The sequence below is a fragment of the Choloepus didactylus genome, chromosome 25 (assembly GCF_015220235.1).
Source record: "Choloepus didactylus isolate mChoDid1 chromosome 25, mChoDid1.pri, whole genome shotgun sequence".
Taxonomy (NCBI): domain Eukaryota; kingdom Metazoa; phylum Chordata; class Mammalia; order Pilosa; family Megalonychidae; genus Choloepus; species Choloepus didactylus.
The window spans coordinates 8,313,401-8,334,229 of record NC_051331.1 but is presented as its reverse complement, the minus strand read 5'-3'; the positions used below and the strand labels follow the sequence as shown (position 1 = coordinate 8,334,229).

Genomic DNA, 20,829 nt, shown 5'->3' with positions numbered 1-20,829 from the left:
GGGAGACGACAGCACAGCCCAGGTTAGAATGAGTTCAAGGGTGGGCGGTCTGAAGCCCCTGACACTGACCCGTGTAGCTCCTGTGAGTTCTCCCCAGACTCTGGAGCTCTTTTACGAAGTCCAGCCCGGTCCAATAAAAATATAAAATGAGCCACAGATGCAAATCACATGTGTCTTTTTGAAGTTTTTCAGTAGCCTCAATTTAAAAAAATAAAGGTCAAGTTCATTTTAATATTTTTATTTAACCCAATCTATCCGAAATACTATCAGCATATAATCAGTTAAAAAAAAAAAAAATTGTCCATTTCCCTCTTTAGCAGCCCTGGCTCTCCCCTGTCCTTCTCTCTAGACATCCCAGAGCCACTGTCAAGCACGTGGTCACTCTGCTGATGGCGGGTCAGGAGACAGGCCCTTTGGAGGCTGACCTGCTCATTGGCGCAATTCCGTGTCAGTCTTTCCTTCCTCTTTTATTTACTCACCCTTCATTAGCCATCTGCTCTCCCCATGCAGGGTCAGGCCCATTGCCAGGCCTGGTTGGACAGATCCAGAGTTTAAATAGTGACTTAAAACTTTCCTGGGAGCAAACCAAGTGTCTGTCAACGGAAGAATGGATGAACCACGTGTGGTACATACATGCAATGGAATATTATTCAGCCAGAAAAAGGACTTGGAACACTTGGAATGAAGGAAAAGTTTTGGTAATGGACAGTAGGGAGGGTAGCACAACATCGTGAAAATTAACACCACTGTATTTGAATGTGATTCAAATGGGAAATTGTAGGTTGCATATATGTTGCCAAAATAAAATATTTTAAAAGCCCATAGAACTTTACAACACAAAGAATGAACCCTAAGGTAAACTATAAATTATAGTTAATATATTTCTTCATCACTTGTAACAAAGATAGCACACTAATGCTCAATGTTAATAGGTAAAACTGTATGTGTGTGTGGGGGGGAGCGATATATAGGAATTCCATACTTTCTGTGTGTTTTTTACCCTAAACCTACAACTGCTCTAACTTAAAAACAGAAAACTTTCCTGGGTCTTTAACAGAACTCTAAGAAGTTGTTTAACTATAGCCATATGCCTCAGAACATAACCAAACAGATACAGTTTTACAAACCACATAGGGTGTTCTCCGACCCCTTGAAGCCCCATCCAAAGGGGACTTTGAACCCGTTGTCCAGGGACAGAGAGAAATTAACAACCACAAGCCCTATTGTAAACAGGTGTCGTTTCCCCTCCCCCACCACCACAATTTTAAGTATGTTTCCCCCCCTAAATAGTCCTAATCACTTAAAGTCCTCTAGATAGCTCTTTCTAAAGCTGATCTTCAGCTTGCTTTTGAAAATGCAGAAGCTCTGGCACCCCTGTGCTCACTCATTCCTAACACACTGCTGTCGTCAGGGAACACCCATCTACCTGTCCCTTGAAGCGAGAGGTATCTGTTCCCAAGCACACCCCAACTCCCCACCCCTCCCTATTGCTTAGCGCGGGCCCATTTGCCTCTCCTAATATCTGCCTGGTGCCTGCAGGCCTGTGAGGTTTGCAATTGCAGAGCAGATTATAAACGGGCTTTGTATGCTTACACTTTTTTTTTTGGGGGGGGGTAGCTATTGTCTACACCCTCAGGGTGGGAAGAGTCTCTTATCGCTTCTGTCTAGCCAGCTCCCCGGGCGCGGCGCACGCCTTTGGTACCCAGGAATTTGGAGCAACGGAGAAAGGCAGGACCGGAACGCGGGTGTCCGGACGTGGCAGTGCGCGCCCCCGCCGCCAGGGGGCAGCAGGCCCTGGGCCGGGCGGGGCCCGGGGAAGCGGGCGGCCCCCCAACAAGGCGATAAGAGCGCATTCCCGCCAGCGCCACCCGCGCGGCTTTCTCAGACCTCTTCCGCCCCTCCCTGGGCGGTGAGGACCCAGAAGGGAGCCTGCACTGCCCAAGAGGACGGGGCTTTATTGCGGGAGTGGGGGTCCCCAGCTCGAGAGGGAGGCTAGTTCGGTTTGCAGAGTTACCCAAAAGGGCTGGGCAGCGTCTCCCGCTGGGTGTGGTGGTGGACAGTTTCTCAGGTGGGGACTAAACAGTTTTATAGAGGGGACTGATCAATTTCACCAAGCCAGGTGATGTCCTCTTCCGGGGCGCAGACGGCGCGCACCCCTCTCCAGGCCTCCCAGCGGTGCAGAAGGCACTCCTAGGGCGCCCCCGCCCCCGTCCCCCGACGGGCGTGTTACTTCTGGCCGGGGGTCCCAGGTTACTCGAACCTCAAGGCTTGCGCTCCTCCTGGGGAGAGGGGACCAGATAATGGACGGTCTCAGGATTTGGGGGCCAGAACCACCGCCCCCTCTTCACCTCCGGACGGCGCCCGGGACTTTGGGTCTCGGGGGGGGGGGGGAGCGAGGATGCCCCTTCCCCCCGGCTCAGCGCCCTGGAGTAGTTTGGGGTGCGACCAGCGCCCGCGGCACGTGGGGAAGGGGGCGCCCACCTGCTCCAGGCCGTTCTCCGAGGCCTTTCTGCGGGGCGGCCAGATGACCGCCAGCTTTCCGTCGCCCCTGCTCGCTGCGGGGAAAGGGGGAGCTCAGCCGGGGCTGTTCCTCCTCTCACTAGCTGGTGGCAGTCGGGACCAAGGAGGCTGACCGCACCCCTTAGACACACACAGGCGTTCACCCTGCTCCCTCCCACCCTGGAGGCCTCCACCCAGCTCTGGGGACCCAGGAACCGGAGGGAGGAGGGAGCCCGCAAATTCCAAGGGAGGGTACAGGAGTGTGGGAATTTAAGCAGGGTTCCTTGAAATCACCCCCACCCCTGAACCTGGGAGGTGGGGTGGGTGCGGCTTCCGGGGGTGGGCAGCCCAGAAGGGATGGGCAGGAGAATCGCAAGGCCAGAGAAGGGGCCACTGGAGATGGCCAGCCGGTGGGGGGCGCCCGGAGCCCGGGGATGAAGGGGACCCCAGCGTCGGGGCGCCCGCGTCTTACTTGTGAGGCTCGGCGCGGGCTCCTCGAACTCGGCGGTGCGGTAGACGGTGCGCCGCTGGCGCTGCAGCTCCCGCTCCCGCTCGCGCACCTCGCGCACCTCCAGCTCCAGCAGCGACGGCGCGGCGGGCGGCGGGACGCGCGCCAGCACCGGACACCAGCCCCGCGCGCCACCTCCAGGCTCGGGCGGCCGCGGCGTGTCCGCGCCCCCGGCCGCCTCGAAGAAGCGCTTGAGCTCGCCCAGGGGCGGCGGCGGCGGCCGGGCGCTCGGCTCCGGAGCCGCCCGGCGCGCCAGCGCCGCCTGGCGATGGGCCTCCCTCTCGATGTCGTGCTGCATCCGCGCGCCGGCCCGAGCACGCTCCAGGGCGCGCGGGAGCGCGGGGCCCTGGCCGGGCAGGCTGAGCATCGGCCGCACGCGCAGCTCCACGAGTTCGCGACCCGCGCGGCCCGGGCTCAGGCCCCGGCGCCGGCGCAGGCTCTCCTCGCGCTCACAGCTGCGGCGGATTTCGCGCTCGATGGGAGTCTCCATGAGCGGCCCCTCCAGGCCCAGCGGGAGTCGGGGCTGGGGTGCTTCCGGATCTGACCCCGAGGAGGGCGTCTCGGGGCCCCGGTGGGGACACTGCTCCGGGACCTCCGCGCTGGGTGCTTTGCACGGTCCGGGGGATCTCAGAGCCCCCAGCTGCGGGCCGTCGGGGACCCTCTGCGTCCCGCTTTCCTGGTTACCCGCCGACTTTGCTCTCTTGCTCCGGGGTCTCAGCGCCCTCCGCCACGGAGGGCGCGGGCACCTCGCCCCCTTGCCTGGGAACCTCGGTGTCCCACTCTGCGGCAGGCCCGGGATCCTCGCTCTCTGGCTCGGGGGCCTCGCAGCCCAGCGCTTCGGATGACCCCAGAGCTCTGCTCTCAGGCCCCGAGGCCTCGGTGTCCCGAAGCCAGTTCCCAGGGCCGGAGTTTTGATGCCAGAGCTGGGTCACGGTGCCCTGCGCTGCACCTGTGGCCGCAGTCGCCGCCCGTAGGTTCCAAGGCGTCGCCCGCACCGGCCGCTTCTCTGACCCGCCCCTGGCCTCCGAGAACTGCCCCTGGGGGCAGGACAGGGCACCGCCCCGGCACCTGCCCGCAGGACGCTGGCCCCGCCCTCGGGGCACCGGAGTTCGTCCACTGGAGCCGCCAGGTCAGCTCAGGGCACTCGACTCATGGAAAAAGGGTTTCCCTAGATTCTACCCGCTACCTGAGGGGCGACCACTCTGGGTGCGGTGGGCGCCCGCTGGGCGCCACCCTGGCACCTTTGAATCCCCATCATTGCTGGAGAAGCTTGACCCCAGCTGCGCGCGGGGCTGGGCCTCTTGCGGGAGTGCCCCCCCCCCGAAGCCATCTTTCCGGGGCCTTGCCAACCCCTCCCAGCCCGTGCCCAGCCCGTGGGCAGCGACGCCCCTAGCCTCGGGGCGCTCTCTACTGGTTCCACCCCTGTCGCGCACCGTTCTGGCCCCAGGGGGCGCCAGGAGCCGCCTCCCGGCGCGCCCGGGTCTCCCTCCCAGTCCCCGACTGAGCTCAGTGAGGCTCCCAGCGCCGCGCCCCGGCCGCTTCCGCTCACCCTCTCCCGGGAAAGAGTCTGCGAGGCGTCGGCGGCCAAGCACGTTCCCAGACTGAGGCTGGAGGGAGGGGACCGGCGCCGCGCGCCCAGGGCGCACAAGAGCGGTTGCGGTTGAAAGGCGGTCACCTTGGGCCAAGGTGGCTAGGGACGCCCAGACTCGGGCAGGAGGCATCCAAGCCGGCGGGAGGAAGTAGCTCCCTGCGGTTGGGACCAGGAACAGGGTTGAGACTGTTTTTCAAGGGCGACCCTGTCCAGGGACACTTTCCACTCCGTTCACCCTATTGAAAGCAGGCTCTCCCCAGAACAAGACCCCTTATCATCACGTTGGAGGGGCTGGGGAGAAAGTGGGTGGCGGGGCACACAGCCCCAGAGACACCCCCCCCCCATAATCCAACTATCTGATCTACCCCATCCACCACCTCCCTGCTGTACCCTTCTGACCCTCCTCCCCTCTTCTCCGACCCCCAAGCTGCTGCCCTCCTCCCTCTCAGCATCTCCTCCTCTTCTCCCTCTGACAGTCTCCCCATAGGCCTAGTTGGAATTAGGAAACTCCAGGACTTTGAGCAAGGCAAGGGCTTTCTCCAAGCCTCAGTTTCCTTGTCTGTAAAATGGGCATAACAGTGTCTACTCGCTCAGGAGGTGAGGAGGATTAAGGCTATACTTCTCGAAAGAGTGGTCTCTAATACTCGCTCCACTTCCATCACCTTTATCTTTCTGGCCGTGCTTTGGCCCCACCATCCCATTGACAGCCCACCAATAACGTCCCTTGGCTGGATCCAACCATTGGCCCCTTCTCTGTTCCCCTCTTCATTGACCTCTCAGCAGTGACCCTCTGTTAGGTCATCGATTTTCATTGCTTCTATGTCATCACCCTCTTCTGGGATTTCTCCTTCCTCCCAGGCTCTCCTTCTTGGACTTCTGTTTTGCCTGCTGTTTATTCCACGACCTTCCCTCTGAGTAGCTGCTCCATGCGGCTGTCTCTGTCTCTGTCTCTCTCTCTCCCTCCCTCCCTCCAAATCTCTCTATCCCTCTCTGTTTCTCTCTCTCTCTCTCTCTCTCTCTCTCTCTATCTCTATCTCTATCTCTATCTCTATCTCTATCTCTATCTATCTATCTATGTCTGTCCCCAGGGTCAAGGGTAAGGGCTCCCAGGCTCCCCGGTGTTGCTAACTCGGGGCACTGCACTAAAGCCTTGACACTTTCCATATACCTTTGTGACTCTCTGTTGTCTTCTCATCAGTTACCCCATTTGAGGACACCGTCTCTTTCCTGCGGGACCCCAAAGCTGCCCAATCTCAAGTCCACGGCTTTAAACATCATTCATATGCTGTTTCCCAAATGTGTATCTCTAGCCCTGACTTTGCCCCTGGGCTTTGGGGTCCTGTCCTGACTAATGGAGATCTCTGAATGAACACTTCCTACACAGAACTCTTGATTTTCCCCAACCCTGCTTCTCTCCACTGTGTTGTTCATTTGCTTGCTTTTAAAACTAGAGTGAAATTCGCATTTCAAAATTACTGCAAAATTAACCACTTTCACATGGACAATTCAGTGGCATTTAGCACATTCACAATATTGTGCAACCACTGCTTCTATCTAGTTCCAGAATATTTTCATCACCTCAAAAAAAAACCTCATCTACTTTAAGCAGCCATTCCCCATTCCCCTTTCCCCCCCAGCCCCTGGCAACCACCAATCTTTCTGTCTGTAACAGATTTACCTCTTCTGGACATTTCATATAAATGGGATCTGACAATACATGTCCTTTTGTGTCTGGCTTAATTCACTGAGCATAATGTTTTTGAGATCCATCCAGATAGTAGCATGTGTCAGAACTTCATCCCTTTTCGTGGCTGAATAATATTCCATCGAATGGATATACCACATTTTGTTTCTCCATTCATCTGTTGACAGACACTTGGGTTGTTGCCACATTTTGGCTACTGGAAATAATGCTCCTATGAATGTGCATGTACAATTATTTGACTCCCTGTTCAGAGACTTTAGATTATATATCTGGGATTGGTCCCCATTATATATTTTTTTCTTGCACATTAAAAAAAAATTAGATTTAGTTGTAGGTTTGCAGAAAAATCATGCAGAAAATACAGAGTTCCCATATACCCCTAACCTCACACTCAGTTTTCCCTATTATTAACACTTTGCATTAGTGTGGTAATTTGTTACAATTGATAAAACAATGTTATTATAATTATACTATTAACTATAGCCCATAGTTTACATTAAGGCTCACTTAGTGTTATACAATTCTATGTGTCTTTTTTTTTTTTAATTCTGGTAACTTATATACAACCTAAAATTTCCATTTTATCTACTTTCAAATATACAGTTTAGTCATGTTAATGGTGTCACATTTGCAAAGTTGTGCCTCCATCACCACTATCCATTAAAACTTTTCCATCACCCTAAACAGAAACCCTATAAGTAAGCACTAACTCCCTGTATTCTAGTTTCAGACTGTATGAGTTTGCATATTCTACTTATTTCATAGAAGTGAGATCACACAGGATCTGTCCTTTTGTGTCTGGCTTATTTCCCTCTACATGATGTCTTCAAGGTTCATCCATGTTGTCTCATGCATCAGAATATCACTCCTCTTTTTACTGCTGAATAACATTCCAGTGAACAGATACACCAGATTTTGTTTATCCATTGATCAGCTGACTTACACTTGGGTCCTGCTCTGATTGGGCAATTCCATCCATCCAGTTCCTCTTGCCAAAAACTAGGGGTCAGCCTCGGTTTCTCTCCCCTCCAGTACATCAGCAAATGCTGTTCGCCCTGCCTCCAAAAAAGTGATTCTGTCCACTCCTCTCCATCACTGTCTCAGCCAGCATCTGCTTCCCGTTAGACCACTCCAATGTCCCTCACCCCCTACAATACACCATCCCCCAGTGAACAGAGGGGAGTGTTTAAAACCCGTTAATAGGGCTGCATGGCTTTTCTGATTCAAACCCTCCAATGGCGCCCCACCAAAGGGAGTAAAAATCCAACTTCTGTTCTGTTTCAGTTTGCTAAAGCTGCCAGAATGCAATATACCAGAAACGGGTTTGTTTTTTATGTGGTATTATTAGGTTACAAGTTTATAGTTCCAAGGCCATGAAAATGGCCAAATTAAGGCATCAAGAGGAAGATACCTTCTCTGAAGAAAGGCTGCTGGCATCTGGGGTTCCTCTGTCACATGGGAAGGCTCATGATGACGTCCGCTGGTCCTTCTCTCCTGGTTCTGGTTTCAAGGGCTGTCTCCAAATGTCTCTGGACATTTCTCTGTCTCAGCTGTCTCCAAATGTCTCTGCCTTTTATCCTCTCATAAAGGACTCCTGTAAAGGATTAAGACCCACCTTGAATGGGCTGGGTCACATCTCAGCTGAAACAACCTCATCGAAAGGTCCCACTCACAATAGGTCTGCACCCACAGGAATGAATTAAAAGAACACGGCCTTTTCTGGGGTACATGACAGCTTCAAACCACCACACCTACCTTGGCCCAGAAGACCCCTGGCCTCTTCTTAGAACTGGTCTTCCACCACTCCCCCCCCTCCATTCCTCCATTCCAGCCACTTTGCTTCGCTCAAACCCCTCTCCCCAGCTGCGTTCCCACCCCAGGACCTTTGCACTGCCATCCTCTCTGCTTGAATGTGTCCTCAGACAAACGGCTCCTGCCCCTTGGATCTCAGCTCAGACTTCTACAGGGAAGTGGTCCCAGATCACTCAGCCTACAGAAGCCCATGCAGCTCCCACCCCCACCCCAATTTTTCTCTATAACTCATGGTATACTGTGATTATCGCTAACCACCTTTCCTTCTTTCTTTAGGTGCCTTATTTTTCTTTGAGCTGAAAGTGGACTGCATTACAGAATTTTCTGCTGATTTTGCTCATCTCTATACCCAACCCCTGTCCCCATGCCTGGTAGAGTGCCTGGCACATAACAGTTGCACTAGAATTATTATGAAATGATACTTGTTCAGTGCCTACCCCACAGCTGGGAATAAAGAGATCAGAGTTGAGTGGGAGGAGGGGTGTAGAGGTGAGTAGAGGAGATACAGAGTTGAGTAGGGGAGACCACGTGGGACCCAGGGCAAGAGCACAAGAGGTGGGCCCCCACACTCCAGCTAAGTATTTGACAGCTCTAAGAGCCGAGCTACGCACACCAAACCAAAGTACGTCCTCCCTTCTCCTCAGGACAAATGGACCAGCGTAATGACCCAGAAGGTCAGGTTTGATTCAAAACATTTTCAGAGGCCTCAGAGTGATGACAAGAATGGGGTGGGGGCATAGGAAGACCCCAGCCCTCGGCCCACACCTCTTCTCTTCCCACCCCAAGCTCTATCCTGCAGAGCAAGGGGTCTTGTGAATGCATCGGGGGACACCCCAGCCTGCATGTTTAAGCTCCTTTCATATCTGTCTGCCAACACCCCCTGCCCCCCCCATACCCTTGGGTCCCCCTACAGCCAAGGCCTTATGGGTCAGACCAGGTCTATTAGGGCAGGGAATTGTGGGGTACCAGGTATCCTACGTGTGCCAGTTTGTATATATTATGCCCCTAGAAAAAGTCATCATCTTTGATACAAACTTGTAGAGACAGAAGTATTAGTGTTGATTAGATTGGAACCTATTGGTTCAGTGTTTCCATGGAGACGTGACTCAATCACCTGTGGGTGAGACCTTTCATTGGATTGCTTCTATGGAGGTGTTGCCCCACCCATTCAGGGTGGGTCTTTATTGGATCACTGGAGTACTTTAAAAGGAGCCACACAGGCCCAGATGCAGAGCAACTGAGAGTGACATTTGAAGAGCAGCTGCAGCTAAGACAGGACAAAACACCCCAAGAGCAACATGTTGGAGAACACCATTTTGAAATGCAACCCGGGAGCAAGCAGACAGCAGGCATGTGCCTTCTGAGCTAACAGAGGTTTTGCAGACGCCAGTGGCCATCCTTCAGTGAAGGTATCTTATTGTCGATGCCTTACCTTGGACACTTTATGGCCTTAAGACTGTAACTTTGTAACCAAATAAACCCCCTTTATAAAAACCAATCCATTTCTGGTGTTTTACAAAATGGCAGCATTAGCAAACCAGAACACCATGATCTAGAAGAAGATGGGGCAGGATTTGGGGGCACCTGTCCCTCTGCCTCATGGGGAGGGACACAACCAGAGTGGGGCCCTCTAAAGTTGCGGCTCAGGGCAAGGGGCCTTTTTCTTTTATTTCAGTTTTATTGAGATACAGTCACATACCATACAATCATCCCATGGTGTACAATCAACTGTTCACAGTACCATCATATAGTTGCATATTCATCGCCCCAATCTATTTTTGAACATTTTCCTTATACCAGAAAGAATCAGAATAAGAATAATAAATAAAAATAAGAATAAAAAAGAACCCCCAAATCATCCCCCATCCCACCCTATTTTTCATTTAGTGTTTGTCCCCATTTTTCTACTCATCCATCCATACACTGGATAAAGGGAGTGTGAGCCACAAGATTTTTACAATCACACTGTCACCCGTTGTAGCTATACAATCGTCTTCAAGAGTCAAGGCTACTGGGTTAGAGTTTGGTAGTTTCAGGTATTTACTTCTAGCTATTCCAATGCATTAAAACCTAGGAAGGGTTATCTATATAGTGCGTAAGAATGTCCACCAGAGTGACCTCTCGACTCCATTTGAAATCTCTCAGCCACTGAAGCTTTATTTTGTTTCATTTTGCATCCCCCTTTTGGTCGAGAAGATGTTCTCAATCCCCCAATGCCAGGTCCAGGTTCATCCCCGGGGGTCATATCCCATGTTGCCAGCGAGATTTACACCCCTGGGAGTCAGGTCCCACGTAGAGGGGAGGGCAGTGAGTTCACCTGCCGAGGTGGCTTAGCTAGAGAGAGAGAGGCCACATCTGAGCAAGGAGGCACTAAGGGGAGACTCTTAAGCACAATCATAAGCAGGTTTAGCCTCTCCTTGCAGCAACAAGCCTCATAGGGGCCAGCCCCAAGACAGAGGGCTCAGCACATCAAGCCATCAGTCAAGGGGCCTTCTTCTGAGGCACAGATCAGAACTGCATGGCGTGAGCAGGGCTGTGATGGGCAAACACTGGGGGCTGCGGGAGGTCAGGGAGGAGCCCTACCCCAAGGTGGTGGTTAGATGAAACATCCAATCAGCTGAGCCAGGGTGTGCTAGCCCTTTAAGAACAGGATGGGGGTGGGGGTGGAGCAGGGGCTCCCCTCAAGATCCGGGCGCTCTCCAAGGGAACCTTTGTCACCACCACCTCACCCCCTAATGCCATCTGAGAGGTATCCAGGGTCCCAGAAGGCACTTGCTCAAATCCACCCATTTCACAGAAGAGAAAACTGAGGCCGAGGCCCAGGAAGCAACCTGCCTACAGTTACCAGGCTGCTGCTTTCCAGAATCCTCCGGCTGGATCAGCTTCTACCCCCACCACCCCAAAGCCGGGGTCCGAGCTGGGAGGGCCTTAGCTTGTCTGTGTGTCCAGCCGTGTGTGTGTCCTATGCCATCTTGCACCCACGTGGGCAGCCTTTGCTTGGTAGGTGGTTGGATCTGAGAGGTCTGGGGGGCCAAGGGGTGGTGCAGATCTCTGCAGGTGGGAGTGGGGGTCAGTGACCCCCCCACCCTCCTGGCCCCACGTGCCTGGCCACGCGTGCAAGAGTGTATTTGCCAGGAGGGCGGCAAGGACGCCAGTGGCTGGTAAATAATTCATCAGGACAGCTGATAGTACCTCCCCACAAGGGCCCGCCAGCCCCCCTCGCCCCATCCGCCTCCCACCTCCCAGCCCAAACCAGCTGGACCAGCTCTCCCGGGCCCGCCCGCAGGCCCCCCACCCCCCAGCCCTGCACCCCCTTCCCGCTCGCCAGGTCCCAGCCTCCGGGGAACCCACGGGCAAGTGGGAGCAAGGGGAACGTGGGCTTCTGGCCAGAGATGGCCCTGCACAGCCAACTGTGGTCTCTGGCCGCCTCCATGTAAGTGTCCGGGGTCAGGGGACTTGGGAGGGGCCCCCCGCGGAGACCTGACCTTGCTCTAGGCCCAAGAGGGGGCTGAGAGGGAGAAGGAGGTGGGCAGCCGAGCCCTGGCTCTTCCATGTCCTCCTCCCCATCCAGGAGTTGGGTGGGAGACGGGGAGCCCCCTCCTTGCACCCCGTTCTGCGGGGATTTTCCACTGGCAAGCTGCAAGCCCAAAGTCCAGCCTGGGGGTGGGGCTTGGACTGCGATGGGGGTGGAAAGGGACAGGCAGAGATGGCCAGGGTCTCTTGCTCCCACACTTTCCCTCTGTAATCACCCCCTTAGTGCCCAGGGCAGGGGAGGAATCTGTGGGGATGACGATGACCATGTCGAAATGAAGTCCTCTTTGATGAAATGACGTGACATTCCTAAGGGCCTGGGCCCGGGGCCACGGCCATGCACGTAACTGTCACATAGTTAAATAGAAACAAGTCGGGGGGCATTTTGATCTTCCACGTGTGCAGGTCTTTAAACAGCCTGTGAAGAATTGTGGGGAAGGGGCTCACATACACACACACACCGGGGACCCCAATTCTGTTCTTCCCTTTCTGGGTCCCCCATTGCATTATTCACTAACTACAACCCTGGTTGCCTAGCAACGGGAACCCGATCCCACCCCCCTAGCAGGGGAGAGACCGAGAGATTACATCTTGGGGGTGGCTCAGTGGGGACGGGCAGCCTTCAGGCCTCCCCCAGGGGCAAACCCATAAGCAGGGGGGCTGGGCCTCTTTGGGGGTACCAGGCAAGAAAGCATGACTTCAGCCCCCTGCCCCAACTGAAATCCAAGAACCCCCAGGGCAAACACGGGCCTCCCAGTTGCCAAGATGGGGAAGCCTGGGACCCCACCCCCACCCTGGTGTTCCCCAAAGGTTTGGGTCTGAGAACCTCCAGTTCTGGTCCTGACTTCAGCAACCTTGGGCAAGGCTTTCAGCCACTTCTCAGAGCCTCAGTTTCCCCATCTGTAAAATAGGGACAACAGTACTGCATCCTGCCTAAAATCACTGGAGGATTAAATGAGTTATTAACGTAAAGCATTGCCCTGCCCACAGTGTACTCTGGGTAAGAGGTGGCTAATTTTATTCTTAGTTGGAATGTCAAATCTGCCAAGGGTGGACTAGGGCGTGTCGTGCTTAGGGCAGGGAGTTGGAGGCAGTGGGGGCTGGTAAGTGTTCAAATTACTAAATGTCTGGGTGCTTGATCTGTGTTAGGGGTCCGTGCTGGGGTGACAGGCAGGCCCAGGACCCCACTTTCTAGATATCGGCTTGGAAAGCACCTGCATATAGTTGGTGCTCAATAAATGCAGACAGAACTGTGTCTGTGCCGAAGCTTCCTACAGTGCCATGCTCAGCTTCTGGCTTCCAAGGGGAGCCAAGAGGGGGCCAGGGGCCATCCCAGAGGCTGGGCAAGGATGCAGGAATCTCAGGCCAAACCCGAAAGAGCAGATCCCCCTCCCCCTAGCTCAGAGTCCAGCCCTAGGCAGCGTGACCCAGTGACCTTTGCCCCTAGCGAGGGGTCAGATGGAGGAGCCAGCTCTGTAGCAGCAGGGCAGACACTTCTCTCCCCAGACTCCTGGGCTTGAGGGATCCTGGGCTGGGGCCAAAATCCAGAGAGGGTGTACAACTGGGAACAGACACACAGCGTTAGGAGCTTGGCTGGATCCGGTCATTTCTGCAGGGCAGACTGGAAATGGTTTTATAATGAATAATAAATGTTATACGGATCGTGTGAATTATTAAAATTATTATTCAGAAGAAACCCTGCTACTATTTTTGGAACAACTGTGGTATGGTAGGTGCTATCTATCAAGTTTTTCCCCTGCAGTGACGCTTCCTTACCAGAGCCCTCTGAGATGAGGGCTGGCGATACTGGCCCATTTCACGGATGGGGAAACTGAGGCTCGGAGAGGCGGTGATGTCAGGGGCTTTAATGGTCTCTGCCGGCTCCCCCTCAAAGGAGCCTGGTCTTCTGCCCCGACTCTTCCCGGGTGCAGAGGCGAAACCGAGGCCAGGTGCCTGGCTTTGAGTGTTTTCCAAGCGGCTCGGGGGGGCATGCAAGAGGCGGGAGCCCCCACCCCCCGCCGCAGCCCCTCTCTCCCCCCCACAGGCCCATGGCCGAGAGCTCCCTCTACCGGCAGCGGCTAGAGGTCATCGCCGTAAGTGACCGCCTTCCCGGGGCGCACGGCCCCGCGCCCCAGGCACCCCCAACGCGAAGGGCCCCATGACCCTATCTAGCCTGCCCCCACCCCTACCCGGGGCGCCCCCCCCCCCAAATCTTCAATCTCCTGCAGTCCGCAGTTCCTCTAGCTCACCCGACGCAGCCTGCCCTGAGCTCGCCACCCCCAGGATGGTGGGGCTGCGGACCCCGAATTCCCAGAGCCCGCGTCGTGCGCTATGCTCTATGCTCCAGTTCCCGAGCCCCAGCCCCCCAAACGCCCTACGTGCAAACTCCATCTCTCGGACCCGTGCTTCTCACACCCCCATCTCTCAAACCTCCCTTTCTTGCACCCCACTTCTTCCGCCTCCTTTCTCACTGACCGTCTCTGGGACCCGGGATCTCTGGACCCACGTCTGCACCCCCATCTCGCTAACCCCCGTCTCCCCGGACCCGCGTCGCTGAGCCCGCGTCCCTGATCCGTCCCGCCTCTCTCTGGACTCTGCACAGCTCTGAACCCCACCCCCCACCCCAGATCCCCATCCCAGGGCCCCCCAACTCCAGACTCGGCTCCGCGCGCGGCCGAGGCCTCCGCAGCCCAGGGCGCGGCCCGCCCCGCCCCCGCCGGCTGCTGAGTCAGCGCGTCCGCAGCCCCGGGAGCCCCCGGGAGCCCCGCGCCCGCCGGGGGAGGACGTGGGGGGCGGGGAGTGGCCCTGCCCGGCCCTGCCCAGCCCGCGGGCAGCTCGGGGTCCGCTGTGCGCAGGAGAAGCGGCGGCTGCAAGAGGAGATCCGCGCCGTGCGCCGCGAGCTGGAGGAGGAGAAACTCCGCGTGGAGCGGCTCAAGGTGGGGGGCGGGAAATGGGGTGTCTGGGAGAAGGGGTTCGGGCACGTCCAATTTGGGAGGCGGGAAGGGGGGGAAGGCAGCTGGGGACGTTGGTCCCAGCTTCGGAGCGCGTCTGCCCCGGCTTGGGAGGGGGTGCGTGTGATGGGGATATTTTTTCCGCCTTCGCGAAAAGGATAGGGACAATATCCCGATTTGGGGGTGGCGAAAGGAGACTCAGTTCAGCTTTGGAATGGGGAAGAGCCAATAGGGACATTGAGTTCACCTTTGGGGGTGTCTGTCCCAGCCTGGGAGGGCTGTGGGGGAAGATGGGTGTCTGTCCCAGCTTTGGATGGTTTTGGGGGGCAGTGGGTGTCTGCCCCAGGCTTGGATGGTTTTGGGGGGTGGTGGGTGTCTGCCCCAACCTTGGATGGTTTGGGGGAGCAATGGGTGTCTGTCCCAGCCTTGGATGGTTTGGGGGAGCAATAGGTGTCTGTCCCAGGCTTGGAGGTATGTTTTGGGGGGACGATGGGTGTCTGCCCCAGCCTGGGAGGGCTTGGGGGGTTTGGTGAGGTGTGTGTTTCAGCCTGGGGAGGCTGAGGGCTGGCAAAGAGGCATCTGCTTCACCTCACAATGTTGGGGAGCAATGAGGGCAGGTACCTCACCTGCAGGAGAAACAGAAGTGTCTGTCCCAGCTGGAAGTCTATGGAACAGTAGGAGATCTGCCCTGCTCAGGAGCCCTGGGGTAGGCACCTGGGGTGGGGTCTTTATGCCCAGCCCAGGCCCCCTTCCCACACCCAGAGGAAGTCTCTCCGGGAGCGCTGGCTCATGGACGGGGCCGCGGCGGAGCCAGAGCCACCCAAAGACCCCGATCCCCAGTCTCCCAAGGGCCAGGCCCAGGCCCACATCCGGAACCTGGAAGACAGCTTGTTCACGTGAGTGGGGGCCGCTGCCTGTCCTGCCCCAGCCGGGCTCAGCCGGGCCCAGCCGGGCCCCCGGGCCGACTTCTGGGAGGCGGTTGGTTGATTGAGCCCCGAGGGTCCCGGCTCCCAGCAGCCCCCGTCTCTTCCCCAGACTCCAGTCGCAGCTGCAGCTGTTGCAGAGCGCGTCCACGGGCGCCCAGCACAAGCCGTCGGGCAGGCCCACCTGGCGCCGACAGGTGAGGGGCCAACCAGGATGGGGGTGGGGGGTGGGCTGGGGGTCAGCAAGGCCCAAAGCAGGACCCCTCCAACGTGCAGGGCAGGCCACCAAATCTGGATTCAAATCCACCCACTGCCACATGTGTGCTCTGTGACTTCCCAGCCCGAGCCTCAGTTTTCTCCTCTCTAAATGGGAAATATAACAGCTCACACCTTAGAGGGTTGGGGAGAGCCTCGCTTAGCACCAGTTATGGGTACGGAAAGTTTTGATCAACGTTGGTTGATATGGCCCTAAGCAGACATCGGCAGGGGGGCGTGGGATTCTGTCTCAAAAGCAGGAAAGAATGTTTTGATGCATCCACATGTGTTTTGTTTTCTTTTTTTTGGGGGGGTGGCAGTGGCATCTTTATGGAGATATCATTCACAAACCACATAACACTTGAGGTATGGAAAATCAGGACACTTCACGTTAAAATCTGGCTCTCTTGGTTTTCCTTGAAGTACAAAGATCTGGCAATGTTTGCACCTAGCAGGCATGAGGCGTGGGTTTTCCACAGTCCGCACCCCTCCCTGATGTCTCACCCTAGCTCCCTGGGCCTTTAGGCAGACAGAGAGGGAAAGGGGAAAGGGACCCACTAATCTATGTGGAAAGCACCTGTGGGATTTTTAGGATGTTAGAGATGCATAAAGCCTGATTCTTGGCCCCAGGGAATTTGGGGTTCAGATGAGGAGCTGGGACGTAAACAGTGCCATGAGAGGGGAGCCCTGGGTATGGTGGAAGGGGAGAAGAGGCAGCTGAGTGAGGTTGGGGGTTCAGGAAGGCTTCCTGGAGATGGTGACATCTAAGCTGAATCCCCAAGCAGGGGAACCAGTCTGTGCAAAGGCCCCAGGGCTGCAAATGGGAGAGGAGGCTCAGCCAACTGTGAGGATATCAGTGGGGCTTGGCCTGAGGTCCCTTGCACAGCGTGTCCCCTGCTCCTCTCCCTCCCCATCTTTTTCCTCTCACTCCCTCCCTCTGCTCCAGCCACACTGACCCTCTTTCTCGTGCCTTGAAGCTGCCCTGCTCCTTCCAGCCTCTGGGCCTTTGCACCTGCTGTTTCCTCTGCCGGGAATGCCCTTCCCCCTCTCTTCACTCATGGTTGGCTCATTTCCTTCTTCAAGTCTCTGTTCAGTGTCACCTCTTCCAAGAAGCCCTCCTGCATCTCATAGCGAAAGGAGGCACCCCACCAGCTCTCAGGCACTCGGAAGGCCTCAGTGCTTTTTATTTTTAATTCAATTTTATTGAGATATATTCACATACCATACAATCACCCAAAGAGTACAATCAATTGTTCACAGCACCATCACATAGCTGTGCATTCATCACCACAATTTTTTTTTAAATTTTTTAAACTTTATTTATCAAAAAATTAAAAACAATTAAAAAACATTTCAAACAAAACAAAACAAAGGAATAAGAAAAACAAACACCCTAAAACAACTACATTGCTGCCAACATGTTCCTACCATACCCCCAAAAATTAACAAACTATAGTCATTCCTGAGCATTCCCGTAACATTAACATTATCCTCCATAGCTTATCTGTTCTTATTAGATTATCATTCCCCCTTCACTAGTTGCTGTCTATTGCTAGGTCCCCTACATTCTACAATATAAAACATTTATTTTACATTTTCAGAGTTCACATTGTGGTAATATACAATATCTCTCTTTTTGTGCCTGGCTCATTTCACTCAGCATGTAATAGATTTTTGAACATTTTGATTACTCCAAAAAAAAAAAAAGAATAAATTTAAAGTAAAAAAGAACTCCCAAAACATCCCACCCCACCCCCCATTATTCCTTTGATTTTTGTCCCCATTTTTCTACTTATCTGTCCAAACACTGGATAAAGGGAGTGTGAGCCACAAGGTTTTCACAGTCACACTGTCACCCCGTGTAAGCTACATAGTTATACAACCGTCTTCAAGAATCAAGGCTACTGGGTTGCAGTTCAACAGTTTCAGGTATTTCCTTCTAGCTATTCCAATACACTAAAAACTAAAAAGGGATAGCTACATAATGCATAAAAATAACCTCCAGAATGACCTCTCGACTCCATTTGAAATCTCTCACCAACTGAAACTATTTTATTTCATTTCTCTTCCCCTTTTTGGTCAAGAAGGCTTTCTCAATCCCATGATGCCAGGTCCAGGCTCATCCCCGGGAGTCATGTCCCACATTGCCAGGGAGATTTATACCCCTGGGAGTGAGTTCACCTGCAGAGTGGGCTTAGAGAGAGAGGCCACATCTGAGCAACAAAAGAGGTTCTCTGGGGGTGACTCTTAGGCACAATTATAAGTAGGCTTAGCCCCTCCTTTGCTGTAACAAACTTCCTAAGGGCAAGCCCCAAGATCGAGGTCTCAGCCTACTACCAAAGTAGTCCCCAATGCTTGCGAAAATATCAGTAATTCCCCAGTTGGGGAAGTTTAATATTTCCACATTTTGCCCCAGTCCCTTGAGGGGGCTTTGTAAACTTACTGCTTTTTAGTATGTTTTTTTCTCCCCAGCTCTTCTCATTCCCTGACATTAGAGATTTAGTTGTGTTCATATTTATTTATTATCTGTCTTCCTCCACTGGGATGTAAGATCCCATGAGCAAAAGGCTTAAGTCTCCCACCTCCATGGTAACCCCCCCATCTGGCAGAGCAGGCCCCTAAGATGTAGGGATTGACTGAATGGACACGGCATTGATTAAGCTCTTTTTGGGGGCAAGGCATTGGGGCAGAGGGAGGTTAAAACCAGTGAGGAAGCTGCAGGTGCAGTGAGGGGGAAGGTACTGGGGAGCCACGGATGGTGTTTGAGCAGAGGGCGATGCGTGCAGGTGGGAAGGCGGGAGTGGAGACGAGGGCTGGGGCCTGACCTTATCTGCCATCCCTGCAGGGTCACCGTCCTCTCTCCCTGCCCACCGTGGACATGGGTCCTACAGGTGGGTGTTGGAGCCGCCGGATCTGGGGGTCAGACTGGGTGGCCCGAGAGAAGTGACAGGTTCCCTTTTCACCCCGTGGCCCCTTCTCTCCTCCGCCTCCTCCCTGACTCCCCCAGGCCACGCAGATCGGGACAACAGAGCCTCCTTGCCGGCTAGACCATCTGGCGAGTCGCCGGACGCCCCTTCGGAGGCCACGGAGGAGGCCGCTGGGGTTCTGTCGGGCCCAGGGCAGCTCCCCGGGGCGGCTGGTGCCTCCTCAGAAGCCAATGGCCCCTGCCCCGAAGCCAGCCCCCCTCGGGAGCCGGGGCCGAGTCGGGGGGCGCCAGAGGCCGATGGGGGGGCTGTGGTGAGGGTGGTGTGGGAGGGGCTGAGGCCCCCGGAGGACTGTGCCCCGGCGGTCACGGGCCCCGAGCTGGAGGCCAGGGTGGAGGAGGTGGTCCTGCAAGCCATGAGGGATCGGCAGGGGGCCGGCAGCCCGGAGCGGCCGTCCTGGGTGAAGGAGGGCAGGGGCACAGTGGAGGCGGTCTGGGAGGGGGTGGGGGGCACAGAGGGCAGCGAAGCGGAGGCCCTGGGGGAGGCGGGCGGGCAGCCCCTGAGGCCCCCGGGGACCCCAGAAGGAGAGGGGGCTCCTGGGGGCAGCCCCGAGGGCGGGGGTCAGGGGGGCTCCGGAGGAGACGAGGGGTCCTTCATCTGGGTGGAGAGAGTGACTCTCACTGAGGAGTGGGAGGAGCTGCAGGTGGAGGGCTTGGAGGGGCCCAGGATAGCGGGGACGGGGACGGAGGGAGAGGAGGGCCCGCTGGGGACAGAGAGGGGCGCAGGTGAGGAATCCTGGGAGGTGGAGAGGAAAAGAGCAGAAGAATCACTGGGCGTGGAGAAAGGAGGAGGCGAGGAAAAGCCAGAGGCAGAGAGCAAAGGAGCTGAGGAACCATCAGGAGTTGAGAAGAAAGGAGGTGAGGAGAAACTACAGGAAAAGAGGGAAGGAGCTGAGCCATGTGGAGTTGATAAGAAAGGACGTGAGGACCAAGTAGGGACAGAGAGGGAAGGAGAGCCATCAGGAGCTGAGAATAAAGGAGGTGAGGACCAACTAGGCACAGAGAGGGAAAGAGCTGAGCCAGAGGGAGTTGAGAAGAAAAGAGGTGAGGACCAAGTAAGCACAGAAAGGGAAGGAGAGCCATCAAGAGCTGAGAATAAAGGAGGTGAGGAACAACTAGGGACAGAGAGGGAAGGAGCTGAGCCAACAGGAGTCGAGAATAAAGAAGGTGAGGTCCAGCCACAGGCAAAGAGGGAAGGAGTAGAGCCATCTGGAGTTGAGAAGAAAGGAGGTGAGGACCAGCCAGAGGCAGAGAGAGAAGGAGCTGAGGGGCCTCTGGGGTCAGAGAATAAAGAAGAGGAGACACTGCTGCAGGTGGAGAGAAAAGGAGGTGAGGAGGCTTTGGAGGCAGAGGAGAGCCAGGAGATCAAGGAAACGCTCAGTCCAGGAGAGCAGAGAGAGCCAGAGGAAGGAAAGGACTCCCCGGCAGAAGAGGGGAGCCAGGCAGGTGCCCCCCCGAGGGCCGAGGAGCAGCCCAGTCCAGGGGAAGGAGGGCTGGGGCCCCTGGAGAACCAGGAAGGCTCCCTGGAGGAGGAGGCAGCAAAACCCCCAACTCCTCCCAGGGGCCAGCTCCCCCCAGGGGACACCGCACCCCTCCTGGCAGAGCCCCGGGTCCCGGAACAGCCCGCCGAGTGCCAGCCGCTGCTCCAGGTGGAGGAGCCCAGCGCCAACCCCCGTGCCCGCCCCACGCCCACCTATGTACCTGCGCGGCAGCCTGAGCCACGTGCCCCCGCCGAGGGTGAAGAGGCGAGCGGCCCAAAGCAAAAGACGTGCCAGTGCTGTGCGGTGATGTGAGCCCGCGCCCCTCCGCCCCGCGCCCCGCTCCTCTCACAGCTACCTCGGCCTCCGGACAACCAGCAGCAGACCCCGGGGTGCAGGCAGGGCCCCACGGGACTGGCCGTGGCACCGGGGAGCCAGCTGGCCGGCTTGTTCCACCTCCACCTGGGCTCCTGGACCCCTCGCCCAGCGCCTGTGACCCTGGCCCCTACTGCGGCGAAGCCTTTATACTTGACAATAAAATGCTAGAACACCCCGTCGGCCTGAAATGAGTCTTGCTGAACCGAAGACTGGGT

General features: G+C 55.8%; 2 protein-coding genes across 3 annotated transcripts; one reads left to right on the top strand and one right to left on the bottom strand.

The window, feature by feature from the left end:
• Nucleotides 1–253: 253 nt before the first annotated feature.
• Nucleotides 254–4,170, bottom strand: MISP3 (MISP family member 3). Of its 2 annotated transcripts, none has more exons than XM_037818325.1 (3): nucleotides 2,972–4,170; nucleotides 2,482–2,555; nucleotides 254–2,279 (listed from the first exon to the last, which is right to left on the bottom strand). In XM_037818325.1, the coding sequence occupies exons 1-3, from the start codon at nucleotides 3,495–3,497 to the stop codon at nucleotides 2,262–2,264; spliced, it is 618 nt and encodes a 205-aa protein (XP_037674253.1). In that variant the 5' UTR covers nucleotides 3,498–4,170; the 3' UTR covers nucleotides 254–2,261. The 2 variants fall into 2 exon arrangements, with proteins under 2 accessions (XP_037674253.1, XP_037674254.1); XM_037818326.1 differs by having other exon boundaries at nucleotides 254–2,276.
• A 7,216-nt stretch (nucleotides 4,171–11,386) lies between these two features.
• On the top strand, nucleotides 11,387–20,789 carry PALM3 (paralemmin 3). Its single transcript, XM_037818363.1, has 7 exons — nucleotides 11,387–11,548; nucleotides 13,691–13,739; nucleotides 14,502–14,582; nucleotides 15,360–15,493; nucleotides 15,633–15,717; nucleotides 18,621–18,666; nucleotides 18,783–20,789. Exons 1-7 carry the CDS (start codon nucleotides 11,508–11,510, stop codon nucleotides 20,549–20,551), a joined length of 2,205 nt encoding a protein of 734 aa, XP_037674291.1. The 5' UTR covers nucleotides 11,387–11,507; the 3' UTR covers nucleotides 20,552–20,789.
• The last annotated feature ends 40 nt before the right edge of the window (nucleotides 20,790–20,829 follow it).

Coding starts and splice junctions, on each gene's coding strand:
- MISP3 (XM_037818325.1), bottom strand. CDS start 3,497: ATGGAGACTCCCATCGAGCGCGAAATCCGCCGCAGCTGTGAGCGCGAG. Junction 2,556..2,971: donor GCCCGCGCCGAGCCTCACAA/GTAAGACGCGGG, acceptor CTTTCCCCGCAG/CGAGCAGGGGCGACGGAAAG.
- PALM3 (XM_037818363.1), top strand. CDS start 11,508: ATGGCCCTGCACAGCCAACTGTGGTCTCTGGCCGCCTCCAT. Junction 13,740..14,501: donor AGCGGCTAGAGGTCATCGCC/GTAAGTGACCGC, acceptor CGCTGTGCGCAG/GAGAAGCGGCGGCTGCAAGA. Junction 14,583..15,359: donor TCCGCGTGGAGCGGCTCAAG/GTGGGGGGCGGG, acceptor TCCCACACCCAG/AGGAAGTCTCTCCGGGAGCG.